Consider the following 24,577-nt stretch of genomic DNA (forward strand, 5'->3'; position numbering starts at 1 on the left):
CCGTGGATAAGGGAGGTAGCTGTTGTTTGCTGGAGCAGTAGCTGAGTGGCACAGACGATTTCTGTGTACTGTATCTCCATGCCTAGCTCATTGCTCTGCGCATAGGTAGCACTCACTAATATTTATTAGTTGAGTGGTGAATTCTTTCCATGTCCTGCCCCGCCCCACCCCAGCACTGAATTGCAAACCTGGTACTATGATAACTTTTTCTCTGAGGCAGGGGGTTAGGGATGGCTCAAAACAAGGCATTACTGGAAGCTTACTTAGCAGGAGGGGTAAGAAGCAGTTTTCCAGGTAGAAAAGGGGAGGCAGGGCATTTCTGTCCAAAGGAAAAGCTCTTTGCAAAGGTGTACTTTTCTACGCCACCTGGACTTTGTTCCAAACCCTTACTCCTCCTTCTTCTGGCAGCTTGCTGTCATGGACAGTGCTCTGATGCCAGACGCTGGCTGGTCTTGATTGCTTTTGGCTTCTGGATCTGGTTCCTTGGTTTGTTTGTTCTTTGCTTATTTATTCCCTATGTGTTAGGCACTGCACTAGGTACTGGACACTCCTCCTGAAACTCCACTTAAACAGAGGCCAGTATGGAAGAACACATTGCGTGCTGAATGTTAGGAAGGAGCAGTCAAGATGACCAGGTGTGTGGGCATTGACAGGTACCTTGTCAGGAAAGGCTCTAGGAAGACAGGGTACCTTCAGTGATTTGTCAAGGAATTAATTTGACAAAGGAGATGGAGATGGGGATACAAGGTAGGGAAGGGTGGGGGTAGAATGAGAGGCACAGGATGGAGGTGGAGAGAGTTGTTGCAGGCAGAGGCAGCAGCAAGTGCAAAGGCCCTGAGGTGGGGAAGGAGCAGGTTTGTCCTAGGAGCTTCCAGAAGGTCACTGTGGCCTTCCCTAAAGAGTGAGGGGAGAGTGTCTGCAATGAGCCTGGAAGGCAGGCAGAGGCCAGGTTTATGGGCCTCACAGACCTTTGCAAGGAATTTGGATGTTATCCCAATGACACAGGGAAACAGATGGGCGTGGAGGCAGGAAGCCACAGTGAGTTCTCTGACTTCAAATCAGAACATGAGTTTACTCCCACGATCCAGCAAGTGTCATACAGTCAAGTTACCCTCCCCCAAAACCTGTAAGCTCACCTGAGAGCAAACAAGTTCCTGCTTCAGGACTTCTTCAATTGATTACAATTGACAACTTATTTTTTGTGAGATTCAGTTTTCAGGTGGTTGAAATCTCTCTCTCTCTCTCTCTCTCTCTCTCTCTCTCTCTCTCTCTCATTACATGTGGGCCCTGCTTTTCCTCCATCCAGGTCATGTCAATATGTATCTTATCTTCTCTTGTGGTTTAATGGGTAGCTACAGCCTCTGTTCTCAAAGTGTGGCCCCCAGGCAACCCGTTAGACATGCAAACTCTCAGGCCCCACTCAGATCTTCTGTTACCAGAAAGGGGTCTCGACCCAGACTCCAAGAGTGGGTTCTTGGATCTCGTGCAGGAAAGAATGTACAGCAAGTTGCAGAGTGCAGTGTAGTGAAGATAGTTTATTAGAGACTGCTCTATTACAGAGTAGGCGGTCCTCTAAAAGCAAGAGAAGGAACACCCCTACCTCAAATACAATGCTTGCTTGTATAGGATAACAGAGCTAAAAATAATGGCCTTATGTGCTTTACTACAAAGGCTCATGACAAGCTTGTGACAGGCTGTTAGTATTGTTATTCTCTTGTGTAACTATTTATTTTTGCAAAAATTTATGAACATACTATTATCTCTAAAGCGAAACCTATTCTTAAACTAAGAATGCGTTTTGTTCTTAAGGTATTGGGACATCAGAAGATTTCCTTAAGTTCGGAGTCCTGTTTAGTTAGTAAGCATCATTAATCTGTTCCCTCAGCCTTAAACATCTTGTGACCAGGAGTGCTTAGCCTCCTGGGATTGTAACCCAGCAGGTCTTCCTTTCTTCAGTTCTTATTCAAGATGGAGTCTGTGGTTCAGATGTCTGTGACACTTCTGAGTCAGAAACTCTGGGGCTGAGGCCCAGCGATCTGGGTTTTCGTAAGCCCTCCTGGTGATTCTGATGCATGCTGGAGTTAGCATAGAGCTTCCTGAAGTGGAAAGCTCTATGTGTGGAAAGAAGCTGGGGCTGACAAGAAACAACAGATGCTGGCGAGGTTGCGGTGAATTAGGAACGCTTTTACACTGTTGGTGGGAATGTAAATTAGTTCAACCATGGTGGAGGACAGTGTGGCAATTCCTCAAAGATCTAAAACCAGAAATACCATTTCACCCAGTAATCCCATTACTGGGTACGTACCCCCCAAAATATAAATCATTCTATCATAAAGATACATGGACACGTATGTTCATTGCAGCACTATTTGAAATAGCAAAGACACGGAATCAACCAAAATGCCCATCAATGATAGACTTGATAAAGAAAATGTGCTACATATACACCATGGAATACTATGCAGCCATAAGAAGGAACAAGATCATGTCCTTTGCAGGAACGTGGATGGAGCTGGAAGCCGTTATCCTTAGCAAACTAACGTAGGAACAGAAAACCAAACACCACATATTTTCACTTACAAGTGGGAGCTGAACAATGAGGACACAGAGAGGGGAGCAACACACAATGGGGCCTGTCAGGGGGCGGGATGGGGGAGGAAGAGCATTAAGAAAAGCAGCTAATGCATGCTGGGCTTAATACCTAGGTGATGGGTTGATAGGTGCAGCAAACCACCATGGCACACGTTTACCTATGTAACAAACCTGTACATCCTGCACGTGTACCCCTGAACTTAAAAACAAAAATTAAAAACAAAAGAAACCTGAAACTGAGACCTGGGTTCTCATCTCCTTTACTCATTTCTCTAAAAAATAAAAAAATATATTCTGAGGCCTATTGTGTACCTTGTACTGCTCTAGGCTCTAGGAGTGCAGTGATGAACGAGACAGACAAGGCTGATTTAAAAAAAAGGTTGTAAAATTCATATAACATAAAATTAACCATTTTAACCATTTTAAAGTATACAATTCAGTGGTGTTTAGTACATTTGCAATGTTGCACAACCGTCACCACCATTTATCCCAGAACTTTTTTTTTTTTTTGAGACAGAGTCTGGCTCTGTCTCCCAGGCTGGAGTGCAGTGGCACGATCTCAGCTCACTGCAACCTTCGCCTCCCGGGTTTAAGCAATTCTCCTGCCTCAGCCTCCCGAGTAGAGTAGCTGGGACTGTGGGTGCATGCCACCGTGCCCAGCTAATTTTTGTATTTTTAGTAGAGGCGGTGTTTCACCATGTTGGCCAGGCTGGTCCTGAACTCCTGAGCTCAGGTGATCCACCTGCCTCAGCCTCCCAAAGTGCTGGGATTACAGGCGTGAGTCACTGCATCTGGCCTATCCCAGAACATTTTGCTACCCCCCAAATGAAACCCCATACTCATTAAGCAGTCACTCCCCATTTCTCCCTCCTTCCAGCCCCTGGCAACCACCAATCTACTTTCTATCCTTATGGATTTGCCTGTTTGGGGTATTTCACATAAGTTGAATCACACAATATGTGGCCTTTTGTATCTGACTTCTTTTACTTAGCAAATGTTCTCAAGGGCAGCAGTGTTGTAGCACATATCAGTACTTCATTCCTTTTTAGGACTGAATAATATTCCATTGTATGGTTATGCCCATTTTATTTATCCACTCATCAGTTGATAGACATTTGAGTTGCTTCCGCTTTTTAGCTATTGTGAGCCATGCTGCTATGAACATTCATGTATAGGTTTTTGTTTGCGAACATGTTTGCAATTCCTTAGGGTACATACCTTGGAGCAGAATTGCTGGATCAAATGGTAATTCCCTGTTTAACTTTTGAGGAACCAGCAAACTGTTTTCCACAGTGGCTGCCCCATTTTACATTCCCATCAGCAAGGTACAAGGGTTCCAATTTCTCTATGTCCTTGTCAACAACTTATTTCCCCCTGCCACCCCCTCTTTTTAAATTAAAAATTAAGCCATATGGGTGTGAAGTGGTAGCTTACTGTGGTTTTGATTTGCATTCCCCTAACAACTAATAATGTCAGCATCTTTTCATGTGCTTATTGGCCATTTGCATATTTTCTTTGGAGAAATGCCTATTTAAGTCTTTTATCCATTTACAAATTCTGCTGATGTTTTTGTAGTGACTAGAGCACAACTTACTCAGGGTGAAATCTTGGACAGGTTACTGAACCTTTCCTGCCTCAGTTCCCCCTTCTGTAAAATGAGGGTTAAGGACAGCACTCACAGTAAAGGGTGGTTGTGAAAATTTCATGGCTCACTGTGAGTAAAGCTTTTGGAACTTTGCTTGGGACATTATCGGTTTGCACTCTGTAATTGATACCCCTTATTAGACATGAGATGAGTCTAACAATAGTAACTGAATAAGAAATTACCAGAGATTAATACCTGCTGGGAAGTAAATAAAACCGTGATGCAACAGAGTGACTGGAAGGCTATTTTAGGTTGGGTGGACAAGGAAGGCTTTTCGGAGGAGGTGACATTTGAGCTGACACCGGAATGACAGGAAGGAGCCGACTGTGTGAAGACCAATGTACAGGAAGGGCATTTCAGGCTGAGGGAATGGCTCAGGGAAAGGTCTTAGGCAGGAACAAGCCTGGCCAGTTCAAGGGGCTGCTTGAGAGAAGGCCAGAGCTGCTTGGGTGGGGATGGGGAGGCTGGGCTTTCTGCGTGTGGGGTCCTGGCTGACAACAACAGCGTGAGAAGGCATAAGCTTTGGAGTCAGGAAGCCAGGGTGTGCAGGTCCTTGCTTATTAGTTAGGAAAACCTGAGACACATTACCTAGCCCATTTGGAAGAGGCCTCCATCTTCTCATGTTAAAATGGAGGCTGGTTATACCTACTTCATGGGGCTACTATGAAATGCAAATAAGAAAAACTAAAGTGGGGACACACATTTTAGATGGTATTAATCACATCACTGTGTCGTAGGGGCTGCTCAGTTGCAGTTAGCTCATCCCCTTGTCCCGGCCAAAAAGAGAACATGCAGTGTGAGTGTGTCTGAAAATGCGTTTTCATGGGGTGCTAAGGGACCTGTGTTTCTCTACCGCAGTGTTGTGGTTCTTGCAACCCACTTAGCCTCCCTCCTGCCTTCACACCTTCCTTGGACCTTCCCTCAAGGTCCAGTCCAGTTCAGCTTTTATTAAGCACCCCTGTGTGCCAGGCGTGAATGAGGCTCTGAAGGTGATGACACGGTCTATGTCTTCGAGGAGTTTATCAGACACCTCTTCCACAAGGTGCCTTCCTTTTGTGGCAGCCAGAATTATTGCTGCCTCTCTTGCATTGCTGTAGCACTTCATCCCTAGGGAACAAAGGAGGTACACTCAGAACAGCTTGGGTTTTTGAGCCCATGATGTGCAGACTAGAATCCTGGTCTCCTTTTAACTAGTATCCATGGGGTACACACACACACACACACACACACACACACACACACACAAACAGCCCAGTGCAGTGGCTGAGAGCACTCTGAAGCCAGGCTGCCTAGATTAAATGCTGGACTCATGCTCACTAGTTATTTAACCTCTCTGTGCCTTGGTTTTCTCATCTGGGAAATGGAGGTAATAGTAGTACTTACAGGGTTGTGATGAGGATTCTACACAGGTAATTTTAATATAGGTAAAGCATTAGAAGAAAGCCTGGCAGATAAGAGCTATGTAAACATTTGTTTATTAAAATCAACACAAATGAATAAAAACATCAGCTTTGTGACCTGGACAAGCCATGTGACGGCTGGGGCCTCAGTTTCCAAATATGGGACTATCATTAGGCTCCTAGGGAAAACCGTGTGCACAGTGTCTGGTACTGGGAATCTCCGCAAACGCCACCCCCTTCCTTCCTCTGAGCCGTGTGTCACACTACTGGGACCCTGTCTGTCTTTCCTTAAGAGCAGAGGCACATGCCTGAGCAACAGCACAGAGGCACTCTGCTTAAGGTTCTCAGGCATCTGTGTTCTCTGAAATTGGACAAGGACAGCAATTGCTTCTCTGGTTTGGAAGAGCAAATGGACATGGTGTGTATGCGCGCGCATGCTTGCGTTGGGGTGGGCGGTGGAGACACAGCACCGACCACACCCCCGCCAGTCCGCACAGAGCTGCTCTGTGCAAGGAGCGACTTGACTGTGACTCTGGCCGCCCAGAGCAAGGGCGGGCGCGGGGCCCGGCCGGCCACTAGGGGTCAGTGTGTCTCCGCCGCAGGCGCCCGCGCGCCGCTTACCTGATTGGGGCAGGCGCCCGCTGACAGTTCTTGACAGTTTGCAACATTTCCTGCCTAACATTAAAAAAAAAAAAAAAATTAATTAATGTATCTTTCTCCGTAGTAAAGAAGGGAGCCCAGACAACCGAAATAACAAGCCAGCTCTCTTTGCAGGAAAATGCAGAAGGCGGTTAAACCGTCCTGTCCTTCGCATTCCTGGGCTGGAGGAATAAGGATCCAATTGTGGTTTCTGCCCTGGTTATCTTGGTGCCGCCGTGGGGGCCACCGGGGAAAATCTGCTGAATTCTTCCTTTTCTATTTTCTGCCTCGGCGAGGAGGAGGGCGTTAATGCCGGTTGGCAGTTACATGAAACTGAGATGGATGGTAATGGGGTGTGTTAGCAAACAAGGGCAGGAAATAAAGTGTCATATTTTCTGGAGGGTGAACCGCTCCCCGGAGACAGAGCTGCACCAGGCGTCTGCAGAGGAGACACTTTGAAGGAAAAAAAAAAAAAACCCTGTATAATCTCTCTCTTCACTTTCCTGTGCCTCCTTGGTGAGACATAAATTCAGTTTTATCCTCAGTCTAGCTAACAGGCAAATAACAGGGCACAAAAAAAGAAAAGAAAAACCCACTTAGATTTCCACTTCAATGTTCAGTACTTATTCTCTCATCTCAAGCTGAGTCTGGAGGTAAAGAGAACTTCAGAACTTGGAGGCAGACTTCACAACATCAGAGCTACCTGCCTGGAACCTCGAACTGAGTGTCCCTGGAATCAACTGTGTGTGGTCATCAAGGCCCATCCCCAATCCTACCCACTCGGCAGATAGGATGCCCTGAAACTGCCTGCTTGCCGTTGCTTTGTACACGTGGGAAACACCCTCACCCCATTCCTGCATTTCCGTCACCCTCCTCCAAGGCACCCTCTCTGATTCTTTTTGCAAGGACTCAAGACTCCTACCCTCCTGGTAGCCTGCCTCCCCCACTGTCCCTTTCTCTGGAGGATGAGCTCTTTGAAAACCTGGCTACTGTCTCATTCTTCTTTGTAGCCCTAGCACCTGGCACAGTTCCCGGTGCATTGTTAGGAGGTGCTTAATATATGTTTGTGAGTGAATATATGATATCCCGAACTCCTCTGCTAGAAATAAGGGCCAGTGCATACTGAACATATCATATCCCCTGTCCTAAATGCGTTGCATGCTTTCTCTCATTGAATCCTTACACCAGCCCTGTGAGATAGGAACTAGAGATGATGTTATCATCATTATCATCATCTTCCCATTTTACAGATTGGAAAGTTTACCCTCAGCGGGAGCAACCGACTTGCCCACAGGTACAGAACCTGGCAATTGCAGAGCAGGAAGGCAGACCCATCAGTCGATGCTTCAGACCTCTCTCTCCTTGCAGCATCTAAATCCCTTGCAGGCATTTCACACTTACTAATTTATGTTACTGTAAATACATGTGCTCTTGTTTGATCTCCTTGCAAAAATGTAAACTCCTTGAGGCCAGCACTGTGGCTATGGTTTCTCTGTGGCCCTCAAGAGAGAAAAGATCAAATTAGGGCAGGGGTCTGAGCCCTCTGGAAGTGGGCCTTTGGGTTTGTCTTTGCTTTGGACTGAATGGATCTCCATGGGGCGCAACTGCTTCTGTGGAGTTTGAGTTCCTGGGTGAAAATTCCAATTCTACTGCTTGCTAAACAGGACTGTCACTGAAGCCTCTCTGGGCCTTGGTTTCCTCATTTGCAAAATGGGGGTAATAGTAGCCCCTACCTCTCAGAGGTGTCATGAGGATGAAATGAATTAATGTATTTGTTTTGAATGGTGCTTGGCACAAATCTCCACTAAGTGTTAGTGGTTTTTATTTTGAGACACTGGACATAGAATTTGCATTCTTTGCTGCCACTTGTGACCTGGATGTTTGTCCTTATTCAGTTCATCAAATGACTGTGGGCCTCATAACTCCCTCTTTCTCTTTTAAAAAGTCATCCTTCCATGGAAAACAAACAGTACACCAAACCAACAACCTTGCACGTTTGAGAAGACAAAGGAAGACAAACATTTGGCATCTCACCTTAGACATTCACTTCATGTTGCTTATTAACAACATATAAATCAACAAAGATGTCCATATTAGGCTTGATACTTGATATTTGGTATATGGCTGCTATGAGTGGATACACGCTCACAATTAATGAAGCCAGCCGGCTTCTCCGGATGGATATAAATACTCTAGGAAGAGAAACCCAAGACCAAAAGCTTGGGACACCCCACGCTGTCGGCACCAGCTCATGCTCTTCCTGTGGATGATGCAGCATGACCTGACACTTATTCCTTCCTGAAAGCTGGGTGAACCCACTATGGCCACATTTTTGTCAGTGTTCCCAGTGGTGTCATGAGATACCACGTTCTCCAAGACCAAAATGCATGCTATTGAGTTTTCTTCAGAAACTGGATGGAGAGGAAGACTCAGATCTCTTTGTGTGGGTGGGGACTCAGGCTGCTTGGGAGTGATCCTCACAGTTACCACTCAGTCTCCAAATATTTATGAAGCACTTGCTATATTCATGGACACAGTACTAGGTGTGGGGATATTGGTGGGTCTGTCTCCATGGAGGGTGCAGCCTAACGGGGAACAATAATTACTGTTCTGCTGAGTGTTGGGAAGGAGAAGGAGAAGGCCAGTGTGCTCAGAGTGCTATGGAGTTTATACAGGGGTGAGGGGACCCTGTTTTGGCCCAGAGATCAGGAAAGGCCTCCAGAGGATTGCTGTCTGGAATGAACGGCAGGTAGCTAGGCAAAGAGAGGAGGTAGCGTGTTCTAAGCTTGTGCTAGACCCTGAGGTTGAAAACGTGGAAAGTTTAAGAAAACAGAGAAAAGCCCTGCAGGGCTGGAGCGGAGAGAACAACAGGAAGGGAGAGTGAGTTGAGGTGAGCTTGCAGAAATGGAGCAGGGGTGGGGTAGGCCATCCATAGCCTTGATTCATAGCCTCAGTAAGGCTTTGAGGATTCATTACAAGGGTAATAGGATATAACGGAAGTATTTTAAGCAAGGAGAATAAGGTAATGAGATTTACATCTAAAAAATGTCTCTTGTAGCTATCTGCAACATGGAGTGGAGAGGATTACAGAGAAGCCAAGGTGGCATGGGAGATTAACTAGGAACCTCTGTAGTAGGCAGTGGGGAGAGATGAGTGTGACCTGGAGTAGGGTGGGAGGGGTCAGGGTGGAGAAGGTGGATGGATTCTGCAAAGATTTAGGTGACAGAATTGATAGGATGTGGGAACAAGGGAGAAAGAGGAATCACAGAAGACTTCTAGGTTTTGAGTCTGAACAGAAGAGTGGATGGTGGAAGGCAGTGGGTTTGGGGCAGAGCAAATCACGTGTTCAGTTTTGGACACATTGAGATTGAGGTTCTAGTGAGATGTCCGGGGCAGGTGTCGGGTAGGGTCTGGCATGCAGCTGATAGGCCGGGCTGGTGTTGTAGATTGTGAGTCATTGGCTCATAGATGGTATTTAATGCCACGGAATGGGTGAGGTGGCCCAACTGAGTGTGCAGGGCAGTGCTGGAATGGAGAAGATGAATGGCGTTCCTCAAATTGGAGGGGCTGTATAAGGGAAGATCACACATGGCGGGGTTAGGCTCTCCTACAGGATGATTTGGCATTTGTCTGGGAAACCAATCTTAGGTGGCAAACCATTTTTTATACTTTTATGTTTTTGGAAGAAATAGTAGTGACCTTGAAATTTCAGCCACATGATGAATCTTCAGTCATTCTTAGCTTGCTTTGAGGAGTCAGCAGACTCTCCTCAAAGTTGAGGTCGAAAAGCCACAGGTCCTTTGCTGCTGGTTTGTTTTGCTGAAATTCTTCCCATGTGATCTTGTTGGAACAAGGACCTTTCTTGGGTGCTCTTCTCTGTTCTTTGGCCCATTATAGTACTTCCAAGGTAGCCTTTGGGGCAAGGTGAGAATTCCTGAAAAAAGCAAGTTTGTAAGGGCATCTTCTCTCAATTGCTGGCCTATCTAACTTGGTGTGTGTGTATATCTCTATATATATAATGTATTATACATATTTGTATATATATTATATATACTAATATAATAAATGATACAACATATAATATATAATTTATTTAAGTTAATATAACATGGAGTATTATATATAATAGATATAATAATATATAATATTATATATATATAAAAAATGGAGACAGAGTCTCACTCTATTGCTCAGGCTGAAGTGCAGTGGCGGGATGATAGCTCACTGCAGGCTTGAACTCCTGGGCTCAAGTGACACTCCTGCCTCAGCCTCCCAGGTAGCTGGGACTACAGGTGCATGCCACCATGCCTGGCTAATTTTTAAATTTCTTTGTAGAGATAGGGGGCTCAATATGTTGCCTAGGTTAGTCTTGAAACCCTGGGCTCCAGAGGTCCTCCTGCCTCAGACTCCGGAGTGGCTGAGATTACAGGTGTGAGCCGCCTTGCCCTGTCTGGATTAGGTATTAACTAGCAGGAAGGGCTGCTTTGGAAGGAGGAGTGCCCCTAAATTTAAATGACGACCCAGCCTTCATCCTCTCACCTTTACACTCTCTCTGATTCCAACTTCCCAAATGTGTGTGAGGTGCTCTGCTGATGGCAGGGAGATAATGTTAAGTGGCAAACAGACATGGCATTAAATTACATTAAATCACAGAGTGATGAACTTACTTTATTTGTAATCCTGCTATGAAAAGGAGAAAATTCCAGCATACTTTTAATGCTTACTTATCTCTCCTTTTTAACAAAGAGTGAGCAGGCCCCTGGGGCTAGACGGAACCTCAGTCAGCACTGCTACCTAGTGACAGTTGTTTTATTTTCATTGATTTTTTATTTTTCCTTCTCTTTATGGCAAGTGACGCTAGTTTGCTTTTACAATTGTAGCGCTGTCAAGATTGCACAGATGGTAAGTGGCAGAATGAGGAGTGGAAGCACATCTCCTGACTGTTAGTTTCAGTTAATTTTCTTCCCCCGGGGGAGGTAGGCCTCTTTGCTCAACTCTGTCCTGCCCTTTACAGCCTCTGTTTGCTTTTGGGTGCATCTATAATAATGTTAAGACAATTAACAATTAGAAGATATTAATTAAATTGAGACATTGTCTTAAGAGCTTTATGTATATTAATCATTGATCTCCATAGTCATCCTCTGAGGTAGGTACTATTATTAACCCCTTTTTAGTCATAAGGAAACTGATATATCAAGAGGTTAAGTCACTTGCATTCATCCAGCTGGTGAGTGTCAGAGGCAAGTTTTAGAGTCCAGGCCGTCTAATTTAAGAGTCCGTGTGCTTAATCACCAAGCTTCCCCACCCTCTGTGCTTGTGGTGTGTTCCTATGAACGCTGCTGTTATGTGGCAGCTCCCGGAAGGCCATGTCCACATTCATTTTGTGGGTGGTAGTGGAAAGGGTTCTGGTTTAGGTATCACAAGACTGGGGTTGAATTCTGGCTCCAGCATTCACTTAATGTGCCTGGGTCTTACTTTACTTGTGAGTAAAACAGGAAAATAATAATAATAATAAGTAATATTACATCTATTTTTCTTTTCTTTGCTGTGTTTTCATAAGGATGACATGAGTAAGTGTATGTGAAGGGACTTTGTGAACAGCCAAGTAAAAACAGATATCAGTTAGTTTTTGTGAAACAGACAGTAGCATAACGAGATGCTTGTTAAAGGCATGATAGTGATGTGTAAAGCCCACTGTGAAGAGGTGATGAATTGGCTAATTATAAAGGCTCTGATTAAAAGTCTGAATGGCAGAGACATAAATAGAAAGTGCTTAATAACACTGTGGAATGGACAAATGAATGATGACAGTTGGAAATAAGAACCATGACCTGGTCAAAAAAAAGACAAAAGTGAAAAAGCAAAAAACAGAAACAAAAAGTCCTTGAAGCCTTGGTATTATATTGTTACTAGGTCCATTCACTTTACAGGTAAGGAAACCCAGGCACAGAGCGCCCAAGAGACTTGCACAGATCATACCTCTGCTCCCAGCTCTGTCCTCACCAGCTGCTGACACTGTGCATGGCTGTGAGCTCTTTGATCCTCATTTTCCTCCTCTGGCATCCAGGCTGGTGAGGAATAGATGATATATTTCACCTAACACATCAAGTGCTCAGCATAGTGCCTGGGAATAGTCGATATTAGCTATTATTATTACTGATGGAAGGGGCTGGGTTAAGGTGAACCAATAGTTATTGCCTAGAAGACATTGATTTGTATTTCCCCATCTCTGCGGAGATGCTGAAAAGGGTTGCCACCAGAGGCTGTGAAATCTTCCCCTGGGTTCAAAACCTCTCTGATCCTTCCTGGAGGCAGAGGGATGCCTTCAAGATGCCTTGCAGCCTCTCTTTGACTCCAGCCCATCCTCTGGGTTTGAACCTGTCTTTTAGCCAATCCTTTCACATCTTCCAGCTTTAGTAAAGAGGCTACCCAATAAAAAAATTAGCTGCTGCTCCCTTCAGCAACGAAATGCTTGGTGCTAACAAAGTGTCTTTCAGATGACCAGAGGCACAGATCGCCCACAGGCTGAGTTTCTGGGAGCAATAGCAGGCTCTCTTGCTTCTCACCTTCTCCCGCCACCCCTAGCATGTTATCTATGGGGACTGGAAAACATGATCAAAACAGGCCCCATCTGTTTCTGAAGTTGTGGAAGAGTACTCGTGCGATAAATTTACAGGGTCACTGGAAGACCCTCTAATTTTCTGGGAAATGACAAGGCGTCTGTGGCCACGTTGTGTAAAATTTCCTCTTTTATGCCCAAGTTACATGCCATGGACTATTTACTCGGAGTCTGAGGATATGTTTACCATTCAGGCAACATCACAAGCTGTCAAAGAAATCTACTCAGAGTAGGATGTGTTGGGTGTCTCGCCTTTCTAAAAATGACACTCGCCCTCCACTTTTTTTTTTTTTTAATAAATCTTTTTAGGTGCTATGTTCACAGTGCAAATAGCTCAGAAAGGACACTGGAGTCAAAGTTTAAGTCAGGGCAGAAGTGTTGCATGGAAACAGGACTCAATCTGGTGGCTTTGCCAGGACAGGAAGCAGGCTGTATGTTGGATTTCCTCTACGATGTTCAACCAATGTATGCCGATGATGGGGGTGATGATATATTGATCTGCTAAGTAAGCACCTCCTGTGTTTGAAGGCTCCATGTGTCATTCAGAGCAAACAATGGACAGTTACATAGTATTGAGAAGTTGCCTCCAAAGTCAATAGCTGAAGGAATGCTTTGGGGAGAGATTAGAGACCATGTTTTTCCAAATTTAGAACCCGCTCACATTTTGTGGGTTCTGACATTAATATTGAGCTTGAACATCAGGTTCTGGCAAAATAAAATTTCCTAACTCAAAACAAGACACTGTCTAAGGGAGCCTGCGAGGGTGCCTTGGAAGTCCAGGGTCTCTTATAAAACAGCCTGTTTGAGGATTCGAAGGTGAATGAACCAGGACCAGACTGATTCCATTTCCCTTGTAGTGCATGTGGCTTTTACAATTAGCAGCAACAGGGTGGGGTGGGGGTGTGAAGAGGAGGAAAGGACTCTGGAAAAAGTGCATGTGAAGTTTTGCTGACCAAAGACGTTTGAAAATGAATATGAATTCTCTGACCAGGTCTCAACAGTCAGTGAATCTTGTGGACCTAGTTTTTGGTCTGATACATACCCAAGAAAAGTTGTTAGAAAACAGAGTGGGCATTAGGCCACCTCCCCGGGGAAACAAGGACAGCCACTCTGTGCTCTGACTGTCTGTCTTTATCACAAGACCTTAAGCTCCAGGACTGGTCTGATCCCATACCTACTCCTTGGGAGGGGAAAGGACTGCTGCCTTGTAATAATTTTGGCCTTGAGCTGGAGGCTATCACAGCCTTGAGGTTAGGGTTGAGTGACGCCATATCCCAGCCCCTACTGTCTTTCTAAAAATCTCAAATCGAGTCCCCTCTAGGCATAGGAGCCCTCAGTAGCATTTCTACTGCTGTAGCTTAGAGTCCAGAATCCCAAGCATGGCCTGCTCCACCTTTTATGGGCTAGCCCCTGCCTGCCTCCCTCTCCAGTGTTGTCTCCTGTTGCTCCCCATACTGTATTCTCTAGTCCTATTGAACCAGTTTTGTTCCCATTGCAAAGCACAGTGACCTTTCTGGTGTCTTTGTCCTTGTTATTTGTCGTGCTTGAAATATCCTCTTCATCACCCACTCTTTATCTAAGAATCTTTCCCAGAAGCCCCTCCCGAAGCCCAAGACTAGTTTAGGTTTGGCTTTTCTCTGCCACCTCTGTGTGTGCATCCTGACCTTACCTCTGTTGTAGAGCTCACTGTTCTCTGTACTGTAACAGTCTATTTACAGGTGTCATGAGTTGGAGCACATTATATTCACCAGATTTGAGGGACAGCTGACTGTCTTGGGGCAGGGGTGGTATGTCATATTAGGGAGTGAGGACTAGATTACACTTCCAGGAGTCTGTGCAGCAGGGAGAGTTTCTTGTCAATAGCTTGGGCTTTGGGGAACTGGACAATTATTGGTGGGAAAGCAGCAAGACAGTGGAAGGCTGTGGCATGTGGAACATAATCCTTTACAGTAGCTTCTCAGATCTACAGTCAAATCACTAAACCCACGATATCACTGCTGAATTTGTATTTCTTGTGGAAAAATGGTAAAGGGGCTTAGAACTGTGTCCTAACTGGCTCAAGACCATCCTGGGATGACACCTATAGACACAGGAATGGAGACAGGATCAAGAGGAAGAAAGTGGAATTTCCATAAGTTGTGAGAAGGGAGTCCTGATTCATATAGGTTATGAAATTGGGGATTCAAGCTATGGGTTATACTTGTTTGTCCTTCCATTGGACTGTGAGCTCTGTTGTGGGGAGGAAATGTAGCTTATTCATTGCTGGATCCCCAGTGCTTCACATAGTGCCTGGCGTATAGCATATGAGACTAAGTGAATAATTGTTGAATGAATGGAAAGATGGATGGGTGGATGAGCGGAAATATGGATGGGAGGATGAAGGGATAGATGGATGGAAGGATAATTGGATGGATGGGTGGATGTATACATGTATGGGTGGATAGATGGATTGAAGGGTAGATGGATAGGTGAATGAATAGATGAATGGTTGTGTACGTGGGTGGATGAATAGATGGATGGATGGATAGATGGATGATGGATAGATGAATGAATGGAAGGAAGGATGGATGAACAGATGGATGAAAGGGCGGATGGATGGGTGATGAATAGATGGATGATGGATGGATGGATGGAAGGATGGATGGATGGATAGATGGATGGAAGGGAGATGGGTCAATAGATGAAAGGGTACATGGAAAAATGAATAGGTGGATAGGTGGATGGGTGGATGGAAAGGTGGGTGGATGGCAGGATGGATAGCTATTCCAAAGATGCAGAAAAATCAGTCATGATTTCCCTGTGCTTCAGCTGCCTTTCCTCATCCTGCTGCATTCCTCAGCTGGCTTACTTGTAGTCCCCCTTCACAACACAGCATCTGAGGCAGAGGGAGGGCCGGGAGTAAAGGCTTGGAGGCCAGAAGGAGCAAGACCCAGCTGGGAAATGGCAAGAAGTGTGTGTTGTAAAGCACATTTTGAAGGAGTGGGCAGAGGTGGGCAGTGCAGCTGGAAAATTTTAATCAGGGGTCAGAGCATGAAAGGACTCTGTGCATCAGTCTAAGCCTTTAGGCTTTGTCCTAAGAGCAGCATGAATTGCTGAAAGGTTTCACACAGGGCAGCATCCTGAACATTTCCCTTCAATTTCTTGTCTATATCACCGTTTAAACAGATGCTTCCAACTGCCCTTCCAGGAACACTGCAACTCAGGCAGAAACCAGGGCAGTCCTGTTTCAGCAGGAAGTCAGAAGTCCTGGGTTTATTTTGAGGCCTCACTCTTTCGGTGAGCTGAGTGACATTGACAGAGTCACTCTACCTTGTTTCTCATCCGTAAAGTGAATGAAACAGAACTTACTCAGAGCTGGCTTTATGTATGCACAACTTGTGCAGTGACACCAGATCCCATGCCCACAACAATCCTGCACTTAGTTTAATGCTCTGCTGTCATTGTCTTGAAATGCTTATTAATTGGACAAAGAGCTCCACCTTTCATCTTGAACTTGGCTCCTCAAACTATGTAGCCAGTGCTGAATTCACCTCAACTCCATAATATTGACGGGGATATTGTGGTGGTAAAATAAGATCCAGTATGTGAAAGGTCTTTAAAGAGGATAATATATGAAACAAAAATTAGGCCTTATTGATATTTCTCTTATTGATATTTCCCAAGGTGACATAATCATTCTAAGTTTGCTGATTCTCCTGCATGTCAGGTGATTGGTCCCAGACATAATTAAACTTAGTCGTTGTCCTCATGAAACTCTGGTAGAATTGAAATAAAGGGTAGAATTGAAACTTGAACCTATGTCTTTAATACTCAAGTCCAGTGCTCTTTCCTCTATAGGTAACAGTTGCTAATATGTCTTCTACTCCACTCTTCTGTAAGAGACTTTGTGGCTGGGGAAAATTCTTTATCCTCATGTGTCTTGAACAGTCTTTTGTACCTACAAAGCACCCAGTAAGTATTTGTTGAATGAATTAATACATTTGAGGGACTGGCAAAATTATATCCCAAGCATCCTGCTTAAATTTCCCTTAATGCTTCTTACTATTCTCAGAATAAAACTCAAACTCCCTATCTTGGCACAAAGATCTTAGTGGTCCAGCCTCTGCCCAGTTATTCACACCCACCATGCCAGGGTCTTAAGACATGCTGTTCCTTCTGCCTGGAACACTGTCCTTTGCTTCTCATCCATTGCCTGGCTACCCCTAGCTCATCATGTAACATCCCAAGCTTTACTTTCTCAGGGAGACCTATGCTGTCTGTGCTGATCTCCCTGACCAAGTCACTGAAATCCTGATGGTCTCTCAAAGTACTGCAAATCCCCCTCTCCTAGTACTTCTTGCAATGGCGATTTTTCACTTATTTTTATGTGGCTATGTGGATAGTTGCCTGCCTCTACGTTTGCAGGGCAGCATTTGTGTTTGTTCTCTGAGGTATTTCTGGTGATCAATGCAAGTGCCTTTCACAGAATGAATACTCAATAAATATTTGGTGAGTGCATGAAGAAGAGTAGAGTGTTTGCAGTGTTTGTGCATGGATGTTTTCTCCAGCATGATGAGGGAAGTTCCTTTAGGCCTGGGATTATATAATAATCATGTAACGATGACCCTGCAATGGGGGCTTTTCACATGCACCTGATATTGTGCTAAGTCTTCTCGATGCACCATCTCACACCAACCCCACAGTACATCTATGGGGTGGGACTGTGATCTCACTTTACGAATGGCGAGATTGAAGCTCACAGAGATTAAATGATGTCTCCAAGGTCATATATCTAGTAAGGGGCAGTGTGAACTTGAGGTTAGCTCTGGCTAACACTGAAGTCTGGGTTCTTCGTTCTTCTCTTTTACCACCTCCTGCTGCTGTTGCTTTTTCTTCCAAACCTGACTCCTCCATGAAGGGCCACGCTGGTCTCCGGGGGTCAGTAAATGTGCAGGAATCTGCTGGAGGGTCTGTGCTGCACACACGTGAGCTTTGACACACGTGACAGACATGAACAGTGGAATGACACTACACAGGAGCGTCCGCAGGCACAGGGACCTGTCCTGGCACTGCTCCCAATTGCTGGGTCACCCTGAGCGAGTCATACTTTCTCTGTGAGCTTCAGATTTTCCAAGTGTAAATCTGGGAATTGAATCCAGTGACCTCTAAATTTCTAGCTGGCACTAATTCTGGGCTAAGTTCCAGCTGGATCTGTATTATTCTTTCCAACTCTGCTCCTTCCCTATGCCCCAGCCACCCGCCCTTCTTCTGTGCCTTGAACATGCCAAGCTCCTTTCTGCCCCATGGCCTTGGCACCTGGCAGGTTCTCTGTCTGGAGCTTCTTCCCCCGACTTCAGGAGCCAGGCTGGCTCCTGGACATGCAGGAGGTGTCAGCGTACATGTCACAGAGAGGCCTTTCCCACCCACCTGAGTTAATATTGGATCTCACTCCAGTTACTCTTTATTACCTGAGCCTGGTTTGTTCTTTTCATAGCACTCAACACCATTTAAAATTATTTGATACATATATAAAGTTAGTCATACTTCTATTGATAAATATAAGAATTCTTCTATCTATGTGTCTCTATTATATATCATTGTTCATTGTTTATGGGTGTTTTGTCACTAGGGTGTGAGCCCCATAGGAGCAGGGCAGTGGGCTGGGCTGTCTTATTCCTTGCTGTATTTTTAGCTCTTGGGAAGAGTGCAGTGAGTATTTACTGAAGGCATTGAATAATTGAATGAATGAATGAGTAGTTCTGTGCTCTCCAAAGCACCAAGGATAGGGACATAGCAGGGAGGGAAGGTCAGGTAAGATCAGGGCCACTGGTGCTGTCATCAGAAGCCCAGTTCCAACCCCTTATCTCACTTCCTGAAGCAATGCAAGGGCCCAATACATATTCATTAAATATGTGAACTCATCTAACCAAGTAGGCTGTGGCATCTGCTCTGTGTGGCAATTGTGCTTATAAGCCCATTTAGAATTATCCTGGAGGAGGATCACAAATCCCAACAGCCCAGATGAAAGGGCTCCATCCTACCCTACCCTCCCACCCTTTCTCTCTTCTTCAAACCAGGGAATGTCAGTGTCCAGCTGCTGGAGGCACAGCCTGCTTGAGTCCAACTGGGTCACCCAGGGAGTTTGTGTTCAAATTTTGGAAGCATTTCCAAAACTCTCAGACATCCTTCTGATACAAAATCCATAGCTCCCCAGGACTCTGAGGGGTTGGATCTGATTATTTTAAAAAAATGTACCACAACACGAAGAAAATGCACCCTCTACCCGACCCTTGCCTGCCAACCCCTCAAGCTCTCACCTTTTACCTCCCACCTCCCATCATCCTGACTGACCATTTGATACTTTAGAGCTGCCCAGGGGCTGGAGAGAAATGGATTTTATTTTACGTCCCACAGCTGTTGCAATGCTGGGGAAACCCCACGTATTTAAAGTATTAAAATGGTTTCCAGACTGACAATATTTCTTATTTAGTGTTTGAGGATTTGGAGCTTACCCAGTTGACCCATCTCTGGAAAGTAAAAGAAGAAAGTAAAAAATGAAGGCTTAATCCTATTCCTGCTGCCCCCAAGGACATTAGAGCAATTTAGGCAGAGTTTAATATTTGCTGCCCCTGCTGGTTTTCTGGACCCAATGATCTACCCAGAAAGGGGGAAACCTCAGTTCTTAGGCTGGAAAGTGCCTCCTGGGGTGAGATGGAGTGGCCTGAGAATTCATCAAACCTCTCTGCCAGTCTCTGGGCTGGCCCTCAATCCACTGCCTCCCCTCCCCACTACACACACACACACACACACACAATCTAAAAACTTTGAAGGCAATTTCACAGTCTCTCTAGGAGTCCGCTTTCATGGTCCAATAAGCCCTTACAGTCAGGAAGTCATTTCTTGGTCTGACCTAAGGCTCTTATGCTGCATTAAACCATGTTGATCTTAAAGAGTCTGGGTTTCCTGGATGGCACCTATCTTAGGCTTTCCCGGGGCCCATGAAGGCAAATGAGCTGCCTTTAAAGGCACATTTTAGAGGAAATCTGTCTTCCACTGTCTGATGGCTGGAGCGTTCCTGCTGCTGGAGCCTTTGATGATTTCCTTGCCCGCCAAGGATGCCTGCCCCACAGCAGGGAGGCCGCCCCGAGTTCCGCAGTGGCCTGGGGTTGGTCTCTTTGGCGAGGTTTAGATGAGGCTTGCTGTGCTCTATTCCAATTCGTAACCTTCCCTGGGGGCCAGTGCTGAGAGTGCTCTTCATTTTGTTCTTTAATTGTTTTACTAACCCACTGGCTCCATCTCATTCTTCATGACACTCTTTAGGATACCCCAGCTAGAGAGGGATATCTAATGGAGACCCTGCCACCAGGCTACACTCAACCACATTGTCTAGATTGAAGGCACTTTCCCTTATTCTAACCACTCTGACCACGACTGGTTATCCTTTTTCAGTTCTGAATGAAACTTCTAGAACTGAAAGCCCTCACACTGCAATGGACAGAAAACAGATATTTGTGAATGGAGAGATTAATGAATGAACGGGGTAGTGCCTTACCGTGTACTTGACTAGACACGCTGGCATTTTGGGTTTTCAGTTGCTTCCCTGTTTAGCAGTGGGTTTTCTGCTTCCCACTAGCTGAGATCACAAAGCACATTTAGTAAGTAGAGAAAATGCCAGTAATCCAGGACAGGGGAGACCCAGCTGGGAATCCGGGAAAGAGTTTGACCAAATTCTGGCTTCAGCACTCAGCCGTGGGCCAGGCAGAACACAGGCTGAGGAGACAAAACTGCCCCTTGTATTGGTGACATTAACTCCAAAGTGCTTTTAAAACTTAACCTCTTGGATCCAGTCAACTCTCCTGTCTTTCTTCCTCTGATCCCCCACCTCCACTTCAAGCCCAACAGAGCCAAATTAAGGAGGATAGTGTCATATTCAAAGTAGCTCTGAACTGAGTTCACTTCTCTGAAATTCCAAACAAAGATATGCCATAAATATGATGTCCACATCTCCCTGTCCTCCTCTGACAAAGCAGCCCCCAGAACTTTGAAGCCTGGCTTCTAGAACAAAATGTAATAATATAAACTACTGAACTGGAGGGGCTGGCACTGTTTTACAAAGGCCCCAAATAGGCAGTGAGTTTGGGAATGGACTGTCCCAGGAACCAAATCTCATTCCATATGGTGAAGGAAAATTTTAACACAAGAAGCTTCTCTTTTTTAACTTTTTTTCTTTTCTTTCTTCTTTTTTGTTTTTTCGAGACTGGATCTCACTCTGTTGCCCAGGCTGGAGTGCAGTGATTCCGGCTGACTGCAGCTTCAACCTCCTGGGCTCAAGCTATCCTCCTGCCTCAGCCTCCCGAGTAGCTGGGATTAAAGGCATGCACCACCACACCCAGCTAATTTTAATTTTTTTTGTAGAGACAGGATCTCCCTATGTTGCCCAGGCTGGTCTCAAACTCCTGGGCTCAAGTGGTCCTGCCACCTCTTCCTCCCAAAGTGTTGGGATCACAGATGTGAGCCACGCCCAGCCTCTTTCAAACACTTTCTATTACCAGTCTAGTAACTCTCCTTTTCTGGCATCCTGCCCCTCCAGGCTGGAAGAGACATTACAGCCTCTTGCTCATGAGCCAGAGTGGTTGACTATTCCCTAAACCTGATGTGGGAGTACCTAGGATCTTAGCTCCCTAACACACTCAAAAAACAAATCTCTGCATCAGGCCTCAGCCATCAGACCAAGTCATATCCCCAAGTCATTAGAGTACAAACGATAACACCTGCAAATTAACAAGTCATGAAACTGAAATAATACATCTTCCTTGCTCTCTAGTTAACTAAGCTAATTAATTTTATGATTCTCCTCAGCTTTTTGCAGCTTGAAAAATAAAATAAAAAACATTTGGGTAAATCTTGAGTTTTTCTCTCTTGGAAGATGCTTTAAATGCCTTCTCTTTTTTCCCTCATCCCAAGTTCCAATCTCCCCAACAAAACAGAATGCTGCCTTTAGGATATAAAGCCTTAGCTTGAGGTTCTCATGAACTCTGAAAGGCCCTTTTGTGTGTGTGTGTGTGTGTGTGTGTGTGAGACGGAGTCTCACTTTGTCACCCAAGCTGGAGTACAGTGGCGCGATCTCAGCTCACTGCATTCTCCTGCCTCAGCCTCCTGAGTAGCTGGGACTACAGGCACTCATCACCATGCCTGGCTAATTTTTTGTGTTTTTAGTAGAGACGGGGTTTCACTGTGTTAGCCAGGATGGTGTCGATCTCCTGACCTTGTGATCTGCCTGCCTTGGCCTCCCAAAGTGCTGTGATTACAGGCGTGAGCCACCGCGCCCGGCAAGACCCTTCTTTTTAATCCCAAGGTAATCATTGAGTTCTTGGGCCTGTGGGACATTGTCTTCACTGTAGGAAGTTTTCTGCATCTGAATTTTATCTTGCTTACTGTGCTTGATGGTCCCTAGGAAAAAAGGTACCTTAATTAACAAACTAGGATGCATATTTTAATTGTGTGTCTCATTACGTTTTCCTTTGGCCACAAGGAAAATCACTAAAACTTTTTGCTCAATTGCACTAGCTTTCCTTAAAGTTTTTGATTCTGACATCCACTAAGATGCAGCTCCTCTGAAGGCACAAGTGTCCAGTGTACCCTTTCAGCTGGACAAAAGAACTCATAGAAAAATTAAGGGTGTGAGTCTAGAGAGAAAGAGAAGCATGTCTCCAAGAAATTGTGGATTTTGTGCTTTTGGTGCCTGGAGTTGAATGGAATCCAATGCACAGAAAACTCACAAAATTTTTGAGAGAGTTTACTGTCAAAACTACCACCAGGCTTGTCTAAAAGAAAATGAAACTGCTGGAGATAAAAACAAATTTCTGGGGCCCCACCTTCTTATAGACAGGAAGCAGACTGAGAGTATGGTCATTGTCATATTCTCCGATGTGCTCTCTCGAAGTGATCAAGGCTGATGGTAAGAGAAAATCTCTCACAGGGCAGAGCCAAGAACCCACAGAAGAAAGGACTGAGTGTGGAACAGGGGCCCAACCAAGGAAAATTCTCAACTCCTGGATTAGGAGGACCTGGCCAAAAATTCCCAGGAGAACATCAGAATTGCTGCAGCCCAGCCAGTGCTGAGTGACTCTCGTTCCTTTTCTTTCCAAGTAGCAGTGTTTTTGTGATTCTACACCTGTTCCACCGTACCTGGGTACCTATGGAAAACAACTTGTCTTTTTGATTTTTTAGGTCCTTATCAAATCAAGAGGAGCCTCAGTGAGATCTGGCATGGAACATGGATTTCCAACTCAATACCAGCGTTGGATAAGATTTTTGGAGCGTCCTAGGGATGCAGTGAGTGTATTTTGCATGTGGGAAAGAAGTGAATATTTGTGACCAAAAGGGCAAAGAGTGGCCATTGTCTGTAAATATTCACTCCCTCCTCTTCTACCTATCTCTAGGGGGCACACACACTTCCCTGTCCTTGACTTTGGGCCTTGCCATTTTACTTGTTTTTGCAAATGAGATGTTAATGGAGGTGACATGAGCAGGAGTTGAAATGTGCTTGCGCTGTAGAGCTTGCTGTCTTGCACTTCTCCCATTGCCACGAGAAAAATATGATATGAGTCCAGTAGGATGAGAGGTATTTGGAACAAAGCTGCCCCAGGTGCCCTGTAGACCTGTGGCCTGAAGCGAAGCCACCCCATGTGACCTTCAGGCAAATGGGCGAGAAATACCTCCTGTTATATGGCACTGTGCTGTTTGTGGTTGGTTGTTACGCAGTGGTGGCTGACTGAGACAACCCGCAATAGCAACCATGAGTCCCATGGCTTCTTTAAAGATAGGAAGTAAAAAAGTAAATGGCAAACAATTTGGGAGTGGGCTGATACCAACAGAAAGGAGAAATGATCATAAACTTTGGGATGAGCTGACAAAGTTCTCATGACTGCCTGGAAAACTCAGCATACCTAGTGGGTCCTGGAAAAGGTGGGAGGCTATACATACAGAAGCAAGTGTACCTCAAAGTCTCCCATGCCAGCCAAAGAAGAGGAATAAAGAGTCGGTTGAGGTTGTGGGTGAGGTGAATGGGTTTATAGACTGAGGTTGCCCAGGAATTCGCAGTGTACATATACAGTGTACATACTTAATGTTTGATATATTTATTATACAGTAATTTTCTGATAATTAAACTTCTTAATATAACTTTGTGGTAAGAGTGCTTTTCCCACATTCCAGAGATTACCAGGAGTCTGACTTTTAAAAAATCTTGTTGTATTGTATGTATTTTTAGAAAGAGGTAGAGTAAAAATAAATAGATTAACTAGGACTGCTGGAAAAGGGGGTTGGGTGGGAAAGAAAAATGCCATTCAGAAATAGACCATGAAACTAATTACCTGGATAAACCAATGTAACAAAATTTATTGTTTCAGACAGGGTCATAAACTCAATTACCTTAGGGGACTGGCAGGTGACACAAACAAGTGAGGTAGGCATGGTGGGGAGTGTGGTGATGCGGGAGTGTGTGCCCTGTCCCAGAAGGGCAGCTATGACTGGGCTCCCTCCAATTGTTGCCATGTGGGAGTGGCATCTAGTGTTGCCAGCTCTTCTGAGGAAACAGGGCTGCCATGTTTGCTTCTGCAGGTTGTACACTGCACAGGAGTGCTCAGCCGAGAGGGTAGCTGGCAGCTACTGACGCAAATTGCAACGTACAAGCTCCCATGT

At 45.1% G+C, this 24,577-nt stretch overlaps 1 protein-coding gene across 12 annotated transcripts in view; it reads left to right on the forward strand.

Annotated features, from left to right (window-relative positions):
- Positions 1–24,577, forward strand: part of C17H17orf67 (chromosome 17 C17orf67 homolog) — a 236,672-nt gene that overhangs the window by 48,252 nt on the left and 163,843 nt on the right. For 5 of the 12 annotated variants that reach the window (XR_004179417.1, XR_002518106.2, XR_002518107.2 and 2 more), the window contains one exon: positions 23,105–23,209. Coding sequence is in view for 7 of the 12 variants with exons in the window: in XM_031657531.1 (XP_031513391.1) it covers positions 23,105–23,209 (105 nt within the window). In the remaining 5 variants the exon portion in view is untranslated. The other 7 variants (XM_031657530.1, XM_031657535.1, XM_031657536.1 and 4 more) reach the window with 5 other exon arrangements.

The sequence above is a fragment of the Papio anubis genome, chromosome 17 (genome assembly GCF_008728515.1).
Source record: "Papio anubis isolate 15944 chromosome 17, Panubis1.0, whole genome shotgun sequence".
NCBI classification, from domain to species: domain Eukaryota; kingdom Metazoa; phylum Chordata; class Mammalia; order Primates; family Cercopithecidae; genus Papio; species Papio anubis.